The sequence below is a fragment of the Erpetoichthys calabaricus genome, chromosome 3, assembly GCF_900747795.2.
Source record: "Erpetoichthys calabaricus chromosome 3, fErpCal1.3, whole genome shotgun sequence".
Classification (NCBI taxonomy): Eukaryota; Metazoa; Chordata; class Cladistia; order Polypteriformes; family Polypteridae; genus Erpetoichthys; species Erpetoichthys calabaricus.
The window spans coordinates 273,697,288-273,717,715 of NC_041396.2; the positions used below are offsets into that span (position 1 = coordinate 273,697,288).

Below are 20,428 nucleotides of genomic sequence, written 5' to 3' on the forward strand. Positions count from 1 at the left end.
GCAGGTGTTTTTCTTGGAATGCCGTGTTCTTCTTCCACCATGCAAAGTGCTTTTTGTTATGACCAAATAACTCCATTTTTGTCTCATCAGTCCAAAATATTTTGTTCCAAAATGAATCTGGCTTGTCTAAATGAGCATTTCAATATAACAAGCGACTCTGTTTGTGGTGTGAGTGCAGAAAGGGCTTCTTTTTCATCACCCTGCCATACAGATGTTCTTTGTGCAAATTGCGCTGAATTGTAGAACAATGTACAGATACACCATCTACAGCAAGATGTTCTTGCAGGTCTTTGGAGGTGATCTGTGGGTTGTCTATAACCGTTCTCAAAATCCTGCGCATATGCCGCTCCTGTATTTTTCTTGGCCTGCCAGACCTGCTGGGTTTAACAGTAACTGTGCCTGTGGCCTTCCATTTCCTGATTATATTCCTTACAGTTGAAACTGACAGTTTAAACCTCAGAGATAGCTTTTTGTAGCCTTCCCCTAAACCATGATACTGAACAACCTTTGTTTTCAGATCTTTTGAGAGTTGCAATGAAGATCCCATGCTGTCACTCTTCAGAGGAGAGTCAAAGGGAAGCACAACTGGCAATCGACCACTTTAAATACCTTTATATCTCATGATTGGACACACCTGTCTATAAAGTTCAAGGCTTAACGAGCTAATCCAACCAATTTGGTGTTGCAAGTAATCAGTATTGAGCAGTGACATGCATTCAAATCAGCAAAATTACAAGGGGACCCACATTTTTACACAGCCAGTTTTTCACATTTGACTTAATTTCATACAACTAAATACTGCTTCACTAAAAATCTTTGTTCGGAAAACACCCCAGTACTCAGATGTTCCTAGGAAATGAAAGATAGCTGAGATAACTTTTTAAATTAATGTTTTCATGGAAACCAGAGACAACAAAGTCTATGTAGAAAGGACTCTTTGAAAAACATGGTTACATTTTTTTTCTCTGCCATCACTACAAAGCACATGTGGTAAGTAACATACTGTATACAAAATTACCATTCTTGGGTGGAGCATTCTTTTAAGGACAGGTAGGGCACTGTTTCCCAATGCCCAACAGATGGCAATGTTGTGCAACAAGTAAATTCACCTCAATGACTAAAAGCATTGTTAAAATGTTTACATCAAACTCAACTTATTCTTTTTTTCAATTTTCCATGAAATTCTGCAAGCAAATTTTTATATCTAGAAAAAAACTTTTTCTGCCTGACGTTGTTAGCCTGTTTCCAGGATGCTCAGGGTGGTTCTTGGACCCTGCAGTGTTGTTGCTGAGATATGTGCGTGTATGCTCCAGAGTTTTTCAGTTCCACCTTGGGGTTTGAAGGTCAAGAGTCCCTTAGACTGATCCATAGATTATTTTATTATATACTAGACAAAGAGCCCGTTTCGACAACGTAAGATGAAACGGGCACATGTGGAATTGTAATAAGTATAAGCACCACAAACCTGATATAGGTGTATTGAATGAAATCGTAATTGAATCAGAATGCGTAATTAGGCCTCGAACTGTAGTTGAAATTGCTTTTCAGGCCTCTAGAGTTTTAATCGAAGTTGCCTTTCTCTTTGAATTTTTGCGGCCGTAAATCCACCACCTGCCGCGATGTTGGGGTTGGATGTCGGTCAAAGTCGCCTTTCTCTTTGAATTTTCGCGGCCATAAATCTGCCGCCTGCCGCGATGTCAGTCTCATAAGGTTTTTTAGGCAGCTGCGCAGAAGGCGACTGCGCATTCGGCTTCGGAGGTGTGCAGAAGGCGACTGTGCATTCGGCTTTGGACGGACGTGAGTGAGTGAGGAGGCTGGCGAATTATGTATTAAAATATTTCTTGTTACATAATTCAAGTTCAGGTGTGTGAACTTCTACATCTTGGTGTTTTGGAGTAGCTGTCATTGCTATCCTGAAACACTCTGAGCTTGCAGCCAGTGAAGAGTAATAAATAAATAAAGCCAAACTGATTTACCCCCAATACATTTTAGTCCTTTGCCACTGAACAGAAATGGCAAATGTATTAATTTTTGTGCTGCTACTTTTAGTGTAGGGTATTTGATATTTTAATACTGTACAATTGGTGGCTCTATTATATGACAATGTGTAGTTAGATCTTCATTTTGTGTTGGTTTCTTATTGCATTATTTGGATACTCATCATATGTGCAGCTAACACATTATGAAATGCAGTGCCCTTCCCTCGTTCCCTCAAATGAGGTTTTATGGAAATCATCTCCTACATGGCCTGCCCTCCAGTGCTGCTGCCATCAATCTGATCTTCCATGGCTCCCATAATCTTACTTCATGCTGCCTCATCCTACTGCACAATCACACAGCTGGTTTGGCCACACACCACTCACTTGTGTTTACAGGTAACATCTTCCCTTACTTGCCCCAACTCTGTTAGCCAATCTGAACCAGAATCCAAACCAAGAGTCACTGGGAGCCACATAGCCAGGCCAAAGAATTTAAGCAGAGGATCAGGTCTTGCAAGTCCTCCTCTTTAAAGTGCTTGATCATCTCTCTCTTTTAAACACACACACACATCCACCCCCTGCATTATTTCTCAAGAAGCCTCTGTTCCTTCTTCTGTCCCCTCCCAGGTCTGAGTAACCCCACAAGAATTTTCAGTCCAAAAATGCTACAGCAAAGATGGTTGGATTCCTTTATTAAGCTCACATTTCGTCTACTGAAGCTAAAGGAACATCTTGAAAAATTACTTTATAAAATATTATGTCTTTCTATAGCGAAAATCATCTCAGCCTACTTTACACATGTCTTTTCATTATTTTTTAACAACTGAAGCACAAGTAGATTCAGTGACTCTGCAATGAGCAAGGAGGTTTCCAGTCCAGGGCTTAACCACTAGGCTACATTATCTTAGACCTCATCAGACAAGGCAACATTTTTCCAACCTTCTGTTGTCCAATTCTGATGAACCCATGCAAATTGTAACCTCAGTTTCCTGATTTTAGGTGACATGAGTGGCACCTGGTGTGGTCTCCTGCTTCGAGGTTTAATGTGTTGTACGTTCGGAGATGCTCTTCAGCATACCTCTGTTGTAATGAGTGGTTATTTGAGTTACTGTTGCCTTTCTCTCAGCTCAAACCAGTCAGCCATTCTCCTCTGACTTCTGGCATCAACAAGGCATTTTCAACCAGAGAAGTGCCACACACTGGCCATTTTCCCTTTTTCAGACCATTCTCTGTAAACACTTAAGATGATTGTGTATGAAAATTCCAGTAGATGAGTAGTTTCTGAAATACTCAGACCAGCCCACCTGGCACTAACAACCATGCCATGTTCAAAGTCACTTAATTCATCTTTCTTCCCCTTTCTGATGCTCAGTTTTAACTTCAGTAGGTTGTCTTGACAATGTCTATGGGCCTAAATGCATTGAGTTGCTGCCATGTGATTGGCTGAATAGATACTTGAGTTAACAAGCAGTTGAAAAGTTATACCTAATAATGGGGCCAATGAGTGTAGTTTGTAGTGATGGCCAAGAAATAATTTTAATCTCATGCAAGTATTGAGAACGGAGATCTCTGAATTCAATGCTCACCAACACTCAACAAGAACAATGTTAAAACATTCATGAAAACAATCACAGGTTACTCACATCATATAATCCACTTGCGATGTTTCCCGTCATATTCAAACAATGTGAAAAAAACTTTATGTTATAACAATATTAAATTTAAACTTCTGGAAAATGAGAGTAGTACCTGAGAGAGAAGCATGTTCCAGAAAATTTGAGCTCTGGAATTGAAAACCACTGAATGATGGAGAAAGTGGGTCTTCAATTCAAAAGCTTTTTTTTTTTTTTTTTTTTTTTTTTTTTTAGCAAAACTGTTGATTAGGCAACACAAGTAACCTGCGATTATTTCAAAGATGTTTTAATATTGAAAGGGTACAAACAAACACCATACAGAGACCAACACAGCAGTTCAAGGTTCACTGATGGCAGTAATTTCAAAAAAGTTAGACAAACTTTATTTAAAACATTCAATACACTATAAAACTTTGAGAAGTAGGACTCCAAACATGCTTAAATTAATACCATACAGAGACAAGGTGTAAAGTTTTAACACATATTGTACCTATTACCAACAATAAACAATTACCTTTAATTGAATAAATCAAAGTTTTACCTGGAAGGTCTGTGCTTGTCTCATAAAGATGACCAACTGATCCCAGTAATCGGAAGCCTAAATTAGAATGCAATGTGGCTTGGTACTCTTGCTGTGTAAAAAACATTTTTTTTAAATCTTTTTTTCCTGCATTTCAATAGTGTTTAGTTGATTCCTGATAAACACTTCCATTATGTAAGCAGGGATATACAATGCAGAGAACAGTGGTGTCATTTGTGACTTTACTGGGGTCAAACAAGCAGAAAGTTGTCAGAATATACTGTCACAAATAAAAGCAGAACAAATCATAAGTCAGTCCAAAGTGCCTTTACAGTATTAGGCAAACCAAATCCAGAGATTGCAGAAATAGCAAAAATCAGACTGTCCATTTGAGACACCTGAAAGAGAAATAAAAAGTTAGACTTATTTCATATTAAAAACGGCAACAAAAATATTTACAGGATGAAACATGCTGAAAAAAATAACATTTATAAATCACTACACTGAATAATGACAATATTTTTCAGTCATAATACCTTTCACAAAACATGAAAAGGACAGCAACCAAAATGTTTAGGACATGAATAGGATAAGTATATGTAATATACAATATTGAAATACACAGTAAGTACATTATTAAAAAATCTAAATTTTAGAAATCTCAGACATTCATTCCATTAATTTTGTGTAGATAACTATTAGAAAAGCTGCCCAAATCTCCTGCCTAGACAAAAAGGCTTAGAATCACACAAGTGCGATATTAAATAACTCAGATGAAATACACGTTTTTCACAAAATGCTGTCATTTAAACATAACCTCCAATTACAAACAATAGGAGGAATATTTTGTTATACTTCAGAAATATTATTTGTGTAAATAAAAGATATCCTACTTTCATATAGGTAGGACCCCAAAATCAAACCAGTACTCAGATGCAGTGCAGCATTTGAGAAAGTCGACAACCTCCACTTGAAGTATAAATTCTTTATAAAGCTTCGGGTTCAAAATGATTGATATAGCCCTTTTCACACTTATTTTTAGCTAGGTGTATGTTGCTTTGCTTAGCAAAACTCTTATTTAGTAACACTGTAAAAAAGGCTTTTTTTTTTTTTTTTTTACTGGAAATTGAAAATTACTTTTTATCAAATCATATTCAACTACTGGATTAAAGTGGGATAGGATAGTGTGGGAGTTTAGGGAAAAAAAAATCACTAGACAAATTAGCTTTAATTTATAGTGGGCAACTATGGGTATGAAAATGATATTTAAGAATGTAATTAATAGGTTTATTTTAACAGGTTTAACAGTCATTGTTTTGGTATAGTATAGCAGAAATAATGCCAAATGTTGCAAATATGTTGCAAAACATATTTGCAAGTATCCTGAATTTTGTAAGACGGTCCTCCCTGCGTGGAGTTTGCATGTTCTCCCTGTGTCTGTGTGGGTTTCCTCCAGGCTCTCCGGTTTCCTCCCACAGTCTAAAGACATGCAGGTTAGGTGGATTGGCGATTCTAAATTGGCCCTAGTGTGTGCTTGGTGTGTGGGTGTGTTTGTGTGTGTCCTGCGGTGGGTTGGCACCCTGCCCAGGATTGGTTCCCTGCCTTGTGCCCTGTGTTGGCTGGGATTGGCTCCAGCAGACCCCCGTGACCCTGTGTTCGGATTCAGCGGGATGGAAAATGGATGGATGGATGGATTTGGAATTATAGTATGTGCTTAATAAATAATAAGTAAACTCTGGCAGACTTAAATGTTAATGAAATACACTTGAGTACCAGTAGCGTAAGTAAAGAAGACATTAATATACAAGGTAGAAAACAGGACACAGTGGTTCTAAAGTTAAATTAGTGAGGAAGAACACATTGCATGCAAAAATGTACATATAGCTTTGTTAATTCTAAATAGGAATGCTAATGAACTGTAACTGTCACTGATAACAAGATCACAAAATTGCTTCCATGTACTTCTGAACTGAAACAGTATGACAAGTAAGTTAACACTGGTTACAAATTACCTCAAAACTCTGTCAAAAAGCACTCAAATCATTTCCTAACTCTAAATGAGTGAAGTAAAATATGTTTACAAAATTCCTTTCTAAAAGAAGTACTTATACCACACTTGCTTCTATATTGGAGTGGATGCTTAAAACTTAAAAAGAATTTTGGAGTCCTGGAGTCACTATCATAGAAGACCTAGCAAGGACAAAACATATCTTGGGTAAAGTCATGAAGGCTCAAAACACTTTAACTTAAATGACTGAGGAAAGCCTGGAAAGCCATCAAATGAGGTCTTCATCTAGGCTCACCACAGGTAGACAAAGCGGAGTCAGTACTCACTGGCTGCATAACATCCTAGAACTGGAATTTGTCAGCTCAGGATTGTAAAGCACAGAAGAAGGTAATCAACTTGTCACAAAATTGTATGTTCAGTACATATATAACACATGAAGCCTTACAAAGTGAAGCTGTATTATTAAATTAATAGTGACGCATAGATTTTCTTGCAGCAAAACCTGCAAATATAAAATCAACTATAGCAAAGCAGGTTACTGTTGTATGAATTAAAAAAAAAACAAAAAAAAAAAAAAACAGGGAGAGGTAAAGAAATCGAAGAAGTTCTAACTACAGTAAAACTAATTAGATTTACTGATACCAAAAATGCTCTTGATTCGTAATACCATTAACTCTCATTAGTTAGGCTGTAACTATAACTTCGATTTCTGTTTAGAAAGTGTTTTTACCCAAATGTCAAACAGTAACTCAACTGCTACCCAAACTGACATATGTGTTGAATTATATCTTATGAAACTATACATGTTTCTCTTGGTCTATTGCTCATATTGTATTACTTTCGCTACTCTGTCCAAGTACTAAGTCGAAAACAACTGAGATGTTATGTACACTCTACCATACATTAACATAATAGGTGCATAATAATAATTTCTCTGTCTTTCTAACCAGTTTAAGGGTTATTTTCTGGACTTACTCAAGTTGGCCAGTCGCCCTCAGATTTTGGGGATATTAGAGCAGTACGTATATAACTGTTTTCAAGATGGTACAAAAAGTACAGCTCATTTACAACTGTGAGGCAGAGGCATACCTACTTTGTTCTCAAAATGTCCTGACATTTTATTTTAAAATTTCCATATCCAAGCATAGGAAAACGGCATGATCACTCCTGCTCATCATCACATCTGCCTCATCCTACCCACTCATTCAAGCTTTCATTCTGGAGTGTTGTTTTAAGTAGGACTTCTCTTACAATTTTGTCTACCAGGCAGAACTGCATTGAACTTTGTTTGCCACTTCTGAGTGAAAATAAAATAAACATAACATACCTTGACAATTTTTAAAATATACTTGGATGAAATATTGGAGCAACTTATCTATTATTTAACCAAACAAGTTTGATGAACTAAATGGTCTCCTCTCATTTGAGGAAAATGTTACATTCTTTACATTCTAAACCCAAATGTTTAATCAGGTTCACGGTCACAAAGGGTAGAAGCCTATCTTAGAAACACTGGAGCCAAATCTGGAAACAGCACCAATCCACCACAGAACCCACTTGTACACACATCTACAACCTCACTCATCAACGCTCAATGTAATAATTTAGGGGAAAATGGAGGACAACTGACAGATAAATTAATTGCCATTAATGACGCAAGTGGAAACTATTTCTCTGAAAAACTGAAAAAGCTGGATATATAAATATTCAAAACTGACACAGTAATGTTTGGTTGAGACAAATATTTCTGCAAACAAAACTTTCATTCTTTTGGTGTAAGTGGCTTTGCAAACTAGCCAGGGGAGATTTGTGCCCATTAAACTTGGTATATTTGCTCCACAGTTGGGACTTTGATGATACCTCTCTAAGAAAATTACTTGTTTTACTACTAAGCGTCTCCTATACTGCTTTGGCTCTGTACTTGGGATAACTGTGCAATCCAAATAGGCAATTCTTATTCCCAGTGTCCATGAATTACTTTCCAACGCTGTGTTCAAACAGTTTTTCCATCTGTTCTCACAAGATGCCCACCACATGCTGGCGAGAAACACACCATGACAATGTTGCCACATCACCTGAATGTAGAAATAGTGTTTCTTGCAGCATGAGTGGTACTAGATATACATCATATATAGTGCTTTGAAATTTGACTAAAAAGCTTAAACTGACCACAAAATGTTTTCTGGAATACTTGTTTATCACTTATTTTTTTAATAAATAAAATTAATTTAGGCTATCATAATTTTAAGAGCAATGTACTGCTCTAAAAGCAAAAAATCTACATTGGCATTAGTTACAGTGCATCCGGAAAGTATTCACAGCGCATCCCTTTTTCCACATTTTGTTATGTTACAGCCTAATTCCAAAATGGATTAAATTCATTTTTTTCCACAGAATTCTACACACAACACCCCATAATGACAATGTAAAAAAAGTTTACTTGAGGTTTTTGCAAATTTATTAAAAATAAAAAATTGAGAAAGCACATGTACATAAGTATTCACAGCCTTTGCCATGAAGCTCAAAATTGCATCCTGTTTCCCCTGATCATCCTGGAGATGTTTCTGCAGCTTAATTGGAGTCCACCTGTGGTAAATTCAGTTGATTGGACATGATTTGGAAAGGCACACACCTGTCTATATAAGGTCCCACAGTTGACAGTTCATGTCAGAGCACACACCAAGAACGAAGTCAAAGGAATTGTCTGTAGACCTCCGAGACAGGATTGTCTCGAGGCACAAATCTGGGGAAGATTACAGAAAAATTTCTGCTGCTTTGAAGGTCCCAATGAGCACAGTGGCCTCCATCATCCATAAGTGGAAGAGGTTCAAAACCACCAGGACTCTTCCTAGAGCTGGGCGGCCATCTAAACTGAGCGATCGGGGAAGAAGGGCCTTAGTCAGGGAGGTGACCAAGAACCCAATGGTCACTCTGTCAGAGCTCCAGAGGTCCTCTGTGGAGAGAGGAGAACCTTCCAGAAGGACAACCATCTCTGCAGCAATCCACCAATCAGGCCTGTATGGTAGAGTGGCCAGACGGAAGCCCCACTCCTTAGTAAAAGGCACATGGCAGCCCACCTGGAGTTTGCCAAAAGGCACCTGAAGGACACTCAGACCATTAGAAAGAAAATTCTCTGGTCTGATGAGACAAAGATTGAACTCTTTGGTGTAAATGCCAGGCGTCACGTTTGGAGGAAACCTGGCACCGCTCATCACCAGGCCAATACCATCCCTACAGTGAAGCATGGTGGTGGCAGCAGCATGCTATGGGGATGTTTTTCAGCGGCAGGAACTGGGAGACTAGTCAGGATAAAGGGAAAGATGACTGCAGCAATGTACAGAGACATCCTGGATGAAAACCTGCTCCAGAGCGCTCTTGACCTCAGACTGGGGCGACGGTTCATCTTTCAGCAGGACAATGACCCTAAGCACACAGCCAAGATATCAAAGGAATGGCTTCAGGACAACTCTGTGAATGTCCTTGAGTGGCCCAGCCAGAGCCCAGACTTGAATCCGATTGAACATCTCTGGAGAGATCGCACCAACGCTTCCCATCCAACTTGATGGAGCTTGAGAGGTGCTGCAAAGAGGAATGGGCAAAACTGGCCAAGGATCGGTGTGCCAAGCTTGTGGCATCATATTCAAAAAGACTTGAGGCTGTAATTGCTGCCAAAGGTGCATCGACAAAGTATTGAGCAAAGGCTGCGAATACTGATGTACATGTGATTTCTCAGTTTTTTTATTTTTAATAAATTTACAAAAACTTCAAGTAAACTTTTTCACATTGTCATTATGGGATGTTGTGTGTAGAATTCTGAGGAAAAAAATGAATTTAATCCATTTTGGAATAAGGCTGTAACATAACAAAATGTGAAAAAGTGATGCGCTGTGAATACTTCCGGATGCACTGTATACTACAAGCTATTATCCAAGACAGAAAAATAATGAATAGCAGACACCATTTTCCCAAGGTATTAAATCAAACAACAGGGAGTTAATTTGAACTTACCTTGTCTCCTGATGGGTGCCCAAACACTTGACACAACAGTAACGTGCTCCACATGATACGCAAGTATAATTGGAAGGGAAACCACACACTGCACAGAAGTGTCTCTGGGGTAGTTTGGATGGAGGGGCACAGGCAGTCAAATAGTTAGGTCCTTCACTGACACTTAAATTCTATGGATGAAAACAGAAAAAAATGAGTTTACCAGTACAGACTTTCTGAACATTTCTATTTTTAGAAAATTGTTATTTTCATATATTACAAACCTGTTTGAAAGAAGGAAATAAATGAAATGAAAAATGTAAAAATTATATATGATTAACCATAAATCAGAAAATAGAAAATATGTAAACATTATTGCATGATTTTAAAAATGTTAAAAAACAGCAGCATTATAAACGCATGTTTATGATTGCAGAGGCAATTCTCAACTATATTCCTAAATCAGACTTCCACGTGGGCCATGTGGTTTACTGGCTAAGGTATTGAACAATAATATTCAATGGTGAATGTTCAATCCCCCCTTTGAATCAATTACTTGCTGAGCAAATCATTTAATTTGTTTATATGTTGGCACTTGTACTAAAACTCTAGACTGTAAAGTGATTTCAAATAGTACCCACTGTGAAAAGACACCAGAAAAAATAAGGTTGGAAAAACATTTCTGCAGTATCTATATTTTATAATCTGTACCATTTTAAGACATTTAGCTAATTACCCAGTTACCTGCTCTTCCAAAAGTGCTTGAAAGTTTTTACGAAACCTTAACTTAAAATGATCTCCTCGAGTCTTCTTCCTCTTTTTACCTAATAAGACAAAAAAGACTTGTAAAAAACATAATTAAGCTAAAGAAATTGGATTACAAATTTATGCATGTTAATAAAATTTGTTGCATATGAGCTTCAAACTCCAACTGTATCCCACCATCACTACCCTAGGTAAAAACCTAGGTCATAAATGTACTTTTAAAAAATACATTACTGAAATCAGTTGATTATATTGCTACAAAAGTAAACTCATACAAAATGATGAACTAGACTAATGGGTAATTCCTATTTGAAATGCATGCTTAAAATTATTTTTGTGCCAATATACAAGGAAAATACTGTAATAGAATTAACATTTTAATTGCGTATTCAATGGTTTTGCTTTAGGCTCCCCTGAACATGAATTTAGGAGTTGTGTTAGTGTGTCAAGATGCAAGCCTCTGGGTGCAATAACTGAAAAATAAACCACTTAAGACACAGTTATAAGAACTAATTTTGAGAACATCATCCCAGATGATTTTGTTCTATAGAGATAAACAGTTGCTGTTTTTGTATATACTGGCCTATAATATCTTACTGTTAAAATTACAGCTTTACATAAGGAAAGCCATAATTGTGGTGGACGCATCTATTTTTATTAAAAATACTTTATCAATATCATTAGTTTGAGTTCTGAATTCTAGACATTAAATCCTTTCCTGAAACTGTCTACACAAGATCTGAATTATATTTTAGTGTAGATTTAGAGCTGCTTGATTGACCTTAACTGTTTATCAAACATTAGGAAAGAGTGCAGAAAGTGAGAGGGGTGTGATAGGTAAGGAAAGATCTGAATGACACTATGTTTAAAGCTGGGAAAGTACACAGAATTAATTGTTGAAAGGTGGTGACCACTGGTTTTAGAAACAGTATACACCACTTTCTATACCTGTTTACTGTTCTCGGTGAACACACTAACATCAGAACATGATGGAGAAGGTCAAAACACTCCCAATATTGGACCTGTTCAAAATGGTCATTGAGTCCTGCAACACTGCAAACTTCTTTAATGGTTTCTGAATGAATCGACACAGGTTGATAATAGATGTGTTGATATATCAATGTTGGTGCTCAGGAACTTCAAATTCTCCACTACCTTTACAGCCTGTGTATTTATATGTAAACACGACAGCGACTACTTGTCTCCATACATTTTTTGTTTATTTTGCCACTTAATTACAATTCATTAGGACTAAACCATTTATGTTACTTCATTTCAATACGTGGTCTTGCTATAATCTGTGATACCAACCACTGTGAGGTCATGAGCAAGACTGATCCTTCTTAAAGAATCCATATGTAATATGCAGTCATTTGTGTACAATTGCAGGAATAGACACATGATACCAGCCTTGGGGCCCTTGTAACCAGGGTCGGTGTTTACAGATATTGTAATTCGGCTTCAGAAAGAAAAACAACGGTTTCCATTTTATGACTTAACCTTTGAGCATATACACTGAAAACATGTACAGAACATGAGAAACTCAAAAGGATGTAGATGTCACCTTTGCTTACCCAATATGTGGTGCTCAAAAATGATTCTCCAGGAAATTGCTTCAGTCCCAGCTTTCAAATGCAAACTAACCCTTTAAGTTATGTCATCTACATTAGACATTTGACTTAGTATTAATTCAGTTCAAATTACTTATGTATAACATTCTTCACAGAGTACAGGATCAGGATGCTTACAAGTTTCCAGCAATAAAACAATGTGTTTTGAGGGATCATTTGTTAATTTGCCTTCCATAAACTTTTTTATGTGATAATTACTTTAAGCATTTAAAATTAATTAATAGAATAAGAGATGCTTCATAAAATAAAATTATTAGATTTAAATGGTATGACAAATCTCTTCAACTTCATTTTAGTAATGTATTTTATGAAAAAGTCTTAACTCTTAACAACTCCCTGAAATTCAATTCCAACAGCACTATTTTTAAACTCTCCAACAGATATTGCTACAGAAAAATTGGCATAATTTTCAGTTTTACTTGATTCATTGTTGTCATCAAACTGTGGCAGCCTCTTGACCAGTTGTGGCAGGTTGGCATGTGGATCATCCTGAAAATTGTCTTTCTCTAAAGCGTCAAGCTGACGATTCAAGCGACGCTGCCGTGTGGCACAGTCAAGGATCCGCCGTTGACTTGCTTCCTGAGATCGTGCTGCAGCAGCAAATAAAAAGGGTTATTAGTATGAACATGTTCAAAATTTAAATAGAGGTCACTGCAAAACATTATTTAAAACGTTTTAAAGAGACCAAAACATGGCTTTTTGTCATGTTCTTTGTGGGAGGTTGCAGCTTAGTATGCCATACTTTCACAAGGTAGCAAGCATAAAACAGTAAAAGTTTTGAAGCAATAATTTACACCAGTTCTTTGCAGGTAAGCTACATAGCTTTGCTCCTGGGAAAACAAAAAAGCAACCTTGAAGCACTACAACAAATGTCATCTTCTTTAAAAAAAAAAAAAAAATTCACAATGCTTTAAATATAGTATGATAGTAACTTACAGTGTTGTTTGGCAGTTTGTGAATCCTTGTACTTCTTTAAAAGGTATTTTCCTAATAAACTACTACAGACATAAAATTCTAAAATACATATAACCCATTTTTAATTATCATTTACTGTTACACAAGTTATTTTTATTGTAATCTTTGAGATGCATGAACTTAATATGCTCACCATTAGAGATTTTTTACACAACTTTGATAATTATGACTAAGTATGCTTGTTTGTGGGCTCTTGGGAAATTGATGATTACAAAGGTCATTTTGCTGTGTGTTAGTATCGCTATATTACTTGTATGAGCTTCACCAAATCAAATTCCACATAAGGGACATTGGTAAAGTTTAATAATAGTAAACTATTTACTGAAATGGAGCGGTTACATGTTATTAATCTATACTATTCAAATACATTTGTTTAAAGTTTCCTGCAACAATAATTCAACATCTATCAATCCAGATCGCTAGGAAGAGAATATCTTTCTATTCATTATTCTAAACCCGCTTATCTTGAGCAGGGTCACAGGGAAGCTGTTGCCAATCCCAGCAAGCGTCAGGTGCAAGGCACTTGCAAACCCAGGACAAGGTGCCAGTCCTTTGCAGGTTGAATACATTCACATAACACAAACATAAACGAGGGAGACCATATTTTTTTTATCAAAAGAACAACATATGGGTATGGGGCTAAGGATAGTAACCGACACTAAAAATATCCCTATAAAGTAATGAACCTTTACTTTTTCAAACCAAGCCTGAATTTGTGTAAGATGCTCTAATTCAGGGAGTTCAGTGAAAGTGTAATGATTTACTTAATGAGATGCAAGTGCATAATAAACAAGAACAGTTACACCAAATATTTGAAATATTAAAATGTATGTTTCAATTTACAGTCATATGAAAAAGTTTGGGAACCCCTCTCAGCTTGCATAATAATTTACTCTACTTTCAACAAAAAAGATAACAGAGCATCCTGGAAACAGGGTAACAACGTCAGGCAGAAAAAGTTTTTTTCTAGATATAAAAATTTGCTTGCAGAATTTCATGGAAAATTGAAAAAAGAGAATAAGTTGAGTTTGATGTAAACATTTTAACAATGCTTTTAGTCGTTGAGGTGAATTTACTTGTTGCACAACATTGCCATCTGTTGGGCGTTGGGAAACAGTGCCCTACCTGTCCTTAAAAGAATGCTCCACCCAAGAATGGTAATATTGTATACAGTATGTTACTTACCACATGTGCTTTGTAGTGATGGCAGAGAAAAAAAATGTAACCATGTTTTTCAAAGAGTCCTTTCTACATAGACTTTGTTGTCTCTGGTTTCCATGAAAACATTAATTTAAAAAGTTATCTCAGCTTTCATTTCCTAGGAACATCTGAGTACTGGGGTGTTTTCTGAACAAAGATTTTTACTGAAGCAGTATTTAGTTGTATGAAATTAAGTCAAATGTGAAAAACTGGCTGTGCAAAGATTTGGGTCCCCTTGCAATTTTGCTGATTTGAATGCATGTACAGTCATATGAAAACGTTTGGGAACCCCTCTTAATTCTTTGGATTTTTGTTTGTCATTGGCTGAGCTTTCAAAGTAGCAACTTCCTTTTAGTATATGACATGCCTTATGGAAACAGTAGTATTTCAGCAGTGACATTAAGTTTATTAGATTAACAGAAAATATGCAATATGCATCATAACAAAATTAGACATGTGCATAAATTTGGGCACCCCAACAGAGATACTACATCAATACATAGTTGAGCCTCCTTTTGCAAATATAACATCCTCTAGACGCCTCCTATAGCCTTTGATGAGTGTCTGGATTCTGGATGGAGGTATTTTTGACCATTCTTCATACAAAATCTCTCTAGTAGAGTTAAATTTGATGGCTGCTGAGCATGGACAGCCTGCTTCAAATCAACCCATAGATTTTTGATGATATTCAAGTCAGGGGACTGTGACGGCCATTCCAGAACATTGTACTTCTCCCTCTGCATGAAGGCCTTTGTAGATTTTGAACTGTGTTTTGGGTCATTGTCTTGTTGGAATATCCAACCCCTGCGTAACTTCAACTTTGTGACTGATGCTTGAACATTATCCTGAAGAATTTGTTGATATTGGGTTGAATTCATCCAACCCTCGACTTTAACAAGGGCACCAGTCCCTGAACTAGCCACACAGCCCCACACCATGATGGAACATCCACAAAATTTGACAGTAGGTAGCAGGTGTTTTTCTTGGAATGCGGTGTTCTTCCACCATGCAAAGCGCTTTTTATGACCAGATAACTCAATTTTTGTCTCATCAGTCCAAAGCACTTTGTTCCAAAATGAATATGGCTTGTCTACATGTTGTTACACTGTGGACCCTGAGCTTCGCAATTTTGTCTATCTGTATACTTGTATATGGTTGACATGACAATAAAATTCGCTTTGATTTTGGGTTTGACTTTTTTTTGACTTTGTATGAACACACACATACACAAATATTGAACTACTCATTGAACATTTTAAACAGTTGCAACATTACTATTTCTGTTCCAAAATGGCTAAAAAAAACTTTTTCCCCTTTTAACACAACAAAAGTCTTAGTATCTGATTACAGTTAAATGTATCATAATTTAGAGGATATCTCAATTGACTCTAAACAAATGTCTTAAAATGTTTCATTAAAATGACACACTGGAAAAAAAAGAATTCTCATTTCTCATGACCATAAGAACGCCCAGATATCCAGTCAGACTTGGTTTTACATTTCACTGACCTGTAACTATTCCCTCTGCTTTCAGTTACAGCTTCCTCCTAAAAACGAGTGAAACTGCCATGCAAGCTTTTCTTTCTTGGCCTCCTAGCGTTTTGCATCAACGTATGCATCGAGTCTGCATGTGTAGGTTCAAAATTTTGACCGGCATTGCAAAAACTATTTTTTAATAATAACAAGAATAGTAATAGCCGGTATGTGTAGCAACTGTTGATGCATTTAAATTATTACATTTATATATATATATATATATATATATATATATATATATATATATAATAAATATATAAAGCATTGTTCAGTAGCAAAGCTTTATAGCTAGAAACACAACGTCCTATACCCAGGTAGGGTCTTGCTGCAACTCCTAAGCTCCACTGCGTGGTAAGAAAAACACTTTATCCCTTAGCACTCATACTTCAAAATTTTAGTGAGCATTACAGAATCCTGGAAAATATTAATCTTGTAAATCCCTGCCGGACTGATATTTAAGGAACCGAAAAGAGGACTGTCCGTTTAAAAAATTGTCTGGTCACCGACACACACGGATAGATAGATAGATAGATAGATAGATAGATAGATAGATAGATAGATAGATAGATAGATAGATAGATAGATAGGGACAATTTAGAATATAGAAACCCGTTCGTCTTTGGACTGCGGTAGGAAACTGACACGAAGAGAACATGCAGTCTGCACGTAGGATGCATCCGGACTAAATCTAATTCAAGTATTATCTTCTCGATGCCATGTGTACCGATGAGCACACGGCGCATTTTTTTTTCCTACATCCAGGTTTTGTGTGCTTAGTTTTCGGTTGTAAATCTCCCATTTCCCCCCGAAACAAACTTTGGGAGACGGGCCGAAAATATTTGCTACAGAACTATAGTATTTTGGATACTGCCTAGCAAATGCTAAATCTAGTAGTTTGGGAAACGCGTATTAACAATGAATACTAAATAACTACATGCCTAGTGCTGTATCCAAATAAGACAGAATTTTCATGCGACGAATTTTTTTTTTCTTTCAGGTGAAATAACTTCAAATGTATTAATTTTCAATAAAATGCATAACCGATAGCGAACACATGAGTTTTGAGTTTGTACAACTCCAAGACATACCTGACGTCTTTTTCTCCACCATTCCGGCAACAACTACGGAAGCCTATTCAGGACATAACACCTAGTGCTCAAACTTTCTGCCCGTGAGCCATTGCAGCGTAAATAGTGCACCCTACAGGTTAGAAGGAATAAATACAGTTTAAATTACCTAAATTTAACACAGGGACACCGTTGGAAACTTGTTAAGGGTACATTTTGCACAAACATTTGGGAGTTTTTCTTTACAGAGAGAACGATAAACAGATGGAATAAGTTACCAAGCATTATAGTAAGCAGTGGGACTGTAGGTACCATCAGAACTAAAACTTTGAACTTTGTTATTTTGGAGGAGTTAAGTGGATAGGACTAGGCAAGCTTTGTTAAGATGAATGACCCATTCTCATCTAATTTGTTTTAATGTTCTACAGGTTACTTCCTTTTGTTTGGATTACATTGAAGGCAAATATTGCTCAAAGAGGTAGCAGAAAAGGTGTGAGTATAAGAGGAGGACATGGATGTGGACAAGCACATGGAAGAAGACAAAGAAGAACCATCACGTATGACATCCTGACAACCCTGGTTGATTATGTGGTCAACCATGGTTTGAATATGAAGGAGGCTGTTCTGGTCAGAAACTGGTTCGTCGACTGTTCATGAGTTTTCACACTGTATCTCCAAACCATTACCCATCATTCCTGTACAAACACTGAAGAATTTTTCAAATCATGGAGGTGGAAGGTGTGTGATCACCAATCCTATAGACACATACCCTCTTCTCTAGGTAACAGAGGAGGCCTGTGGGGATACAGATGAGGGGGCTTGCCAGGTGTGGATACATCACTCCAGATGATAATTCCCCCACTGTTTTGGCAGAGAGAACATCACTTGTGATGTAGATGAGGTGCTGTGGCCAAAGTCAAACAGGAGACAGGACGCAGCATACTTTTTTCCTTTCTAGTTCTTTTGTTTTACTCCCTGTAAAACCTGTTCCTTGCATCTTCAGTATTTATTTTGCCTATAAACCTAATGTGCATGACCATGTATGGATGAAAATGTATTGTTAGAAAAATAAATTTGACTTTCCCATCACATTTGTCTGTAGATCACATGTATGTGCACTTTAAGAGCTGTTTGAATATGTTGGGAATCATCTACAGCAGATGGATGTGCACTGCCCTCTGAAAATACAAAAGGGGAATTTTGCATTTATGCCATCAGTGTTTAGGATGAGCTGCTCATTTGATGGCTTATGTGTAGATTTTTGATGCAAAAATACAATTTTTAGAAGAGAAAATTTAGAACTCAATAAAGTGTGTACTTTTGCAAGAGATGTCCGACAGTTTTCATCTTGTGCAAGCATTTTTGGGGATTGTGTGTAGAGTTTTGAAAAAAATGAGCTGTAGTTTCAAAAATCACGTGGAAGCATTCAGAACATACTGTAACCATGGAAAAGGGGTAGTTGTCGAGAGAAGCCATGTGTTATTCAACTAGGAAGACACCTGAGGTTACACGTTTTCATTCTGAGTTCTTTTAAAAACAATAAGAGTGTTGTAGAGGAAAGAAAAGCTTAGAGTCTCTTCAAAAAGTGTGGTATTACAGGGGTGGTCAGCATAGTTCCTGGAGGGCCGGAATGGTTACAGGTTTTTGTTCCCATCCAGTTTCTTAATAAGAAGCACTAACTGCTCAAGTGATATTTTGAAGCTTCATTTTAATGGTTTCGCTTGTTAAATTTCCCCACCCTTAATTGCTTATTTCAGTCTTAAACAATGATATATAAATGAAAAAGGAGCCAGGACAGCAGTTCTCCACCTAACTTGTTTCCATTGACACCTGTGTGGATTCATTGAGAACTGTTTAGTAAACAAAACACTTAAATAAAACACTAAAGAGAAAAATGTGACAGACTGAGAATGATCAGTTTTAGGCTTCAAATCATTTGGATGATATGCTTGGAAAGGAAAACATCTATGAAATAAGAACCTTACATTGCAGACTAACAAGCCACACAATTAAATAAGGTCTGAGATTGGCAAGGATTGTTTTCTAATTAAGCAAATGGATTGGAACGAAAACCTGCAGCCACTGTGGCCCTCCAGAACCGACGTTGCCTACCCCTGTATTAGAATGAAGTATATTACAATTTATGAATTTCATGACCACTGTTGGTTTGGAGACCTTTATGATAGAGTATTGGCAAGGGATGATGGGCTATTTCCTCTGTAAGCAGCATTAGCATGTATGAAGATTCTTTTTAGAAGATGCACTTTGCCTTATATTAGTCTTTTAAATTTATATAAATGATCTCAATAAATATGTAACTATCAAGCTGGTTAAGTTTGTAGATCACAATAAACTAAGTGAATTTGCTGATGTCTTAGAATCAGCACGATCATTACAAGAGGACCTGAACAGAATTCAGATTTGGGCAGACATGTGACATAAGAAGTTGATCTTAAATAAATATAAATATATTCAAATATTAGGTATTGTTGCACAATAAAAACTTCAAAGTAGTCCTTATGAGACCAGGATTCACAGTGGACTCATGTTTGTCCCTGTGCAGAGTACAGAAGTGATTAAGAAGGCTAATGGGATGTTAAGCAACATTATGCCTGTGCTGTGTTGAGGATACGTCAACATGTTATACTTAAGGTATACAACATGCTAGCGAGACCTCATCTGAAATACTGTGTGGGGTCTCTATATTACAAAAAGGGTGTAATAGTGCTAGGAAGGTCCACAGTATATGACCTAGACTATTTAGACTACAAAGGGAGCCCTTCAACTTTCCAAATCAAGATAGTGCGTATGATTAAGTAAAATGTCAAAAATCCACCACACTTCCTAAATACCGCCAAATCAATACAGGATGGTGAGGTTGGTGGCTTCTTCTGACAGCATTGAGCACAATGCAGGAAGGAAAAACCTTGCATAAAGTGCTGTTTCAACACCAGGTACTCTGACAGAGGAGACCGCAGTTGAACATTCTGGTAAAAGTACAAAGCGGAATGTTTAACAAAAAAGGCAAAGTACCTGAAATCAACACCATAACCCTACCTCACTATCATGGTGTGGATTTGCTTTGCTGCCAGAGGTTTCGGATGGCTTGATATCATTGAGGAAGCA

At 36.9% G+C, this 20,428-nt stretch overlaps 1 protein-coding gene across 1 annotated transcript; it reads right to left on the reverse strand.

Annotated features, from left to right (window-relative positions):
* Positions 1 to 3,973: 3,973 nt before the first annotated feature.
* Positions 3,974 to 17,407, reverse strand: znhit1 (zinc finger, HIT-type containing 1). The gene is made up of 5 exons (XM_028798307.2): positions 17,324 to 17,407; positions 12,944 to 13,114; positions 10,873 to 10,952; positions 10,150 to 10,319; positions 3,974 to 4,531 (listed from the first exon to the last, which is right to left on the reverse strand). Exons 1-5 carry the CDS (start codon positions 17,343 to 17,345, stop codon positions 4,510 to 4,512), a joined length of 465 nt encoding a protein of 154 aa, XP_028654140.2. The 5' UTR covers positions 17,346 to 17,407; the 3' UTR covers positions 3,974 to 4,509.
* Between the last annotated feature and the right edge of the window lie 3,021 nt (positions 17,408 to 20,428).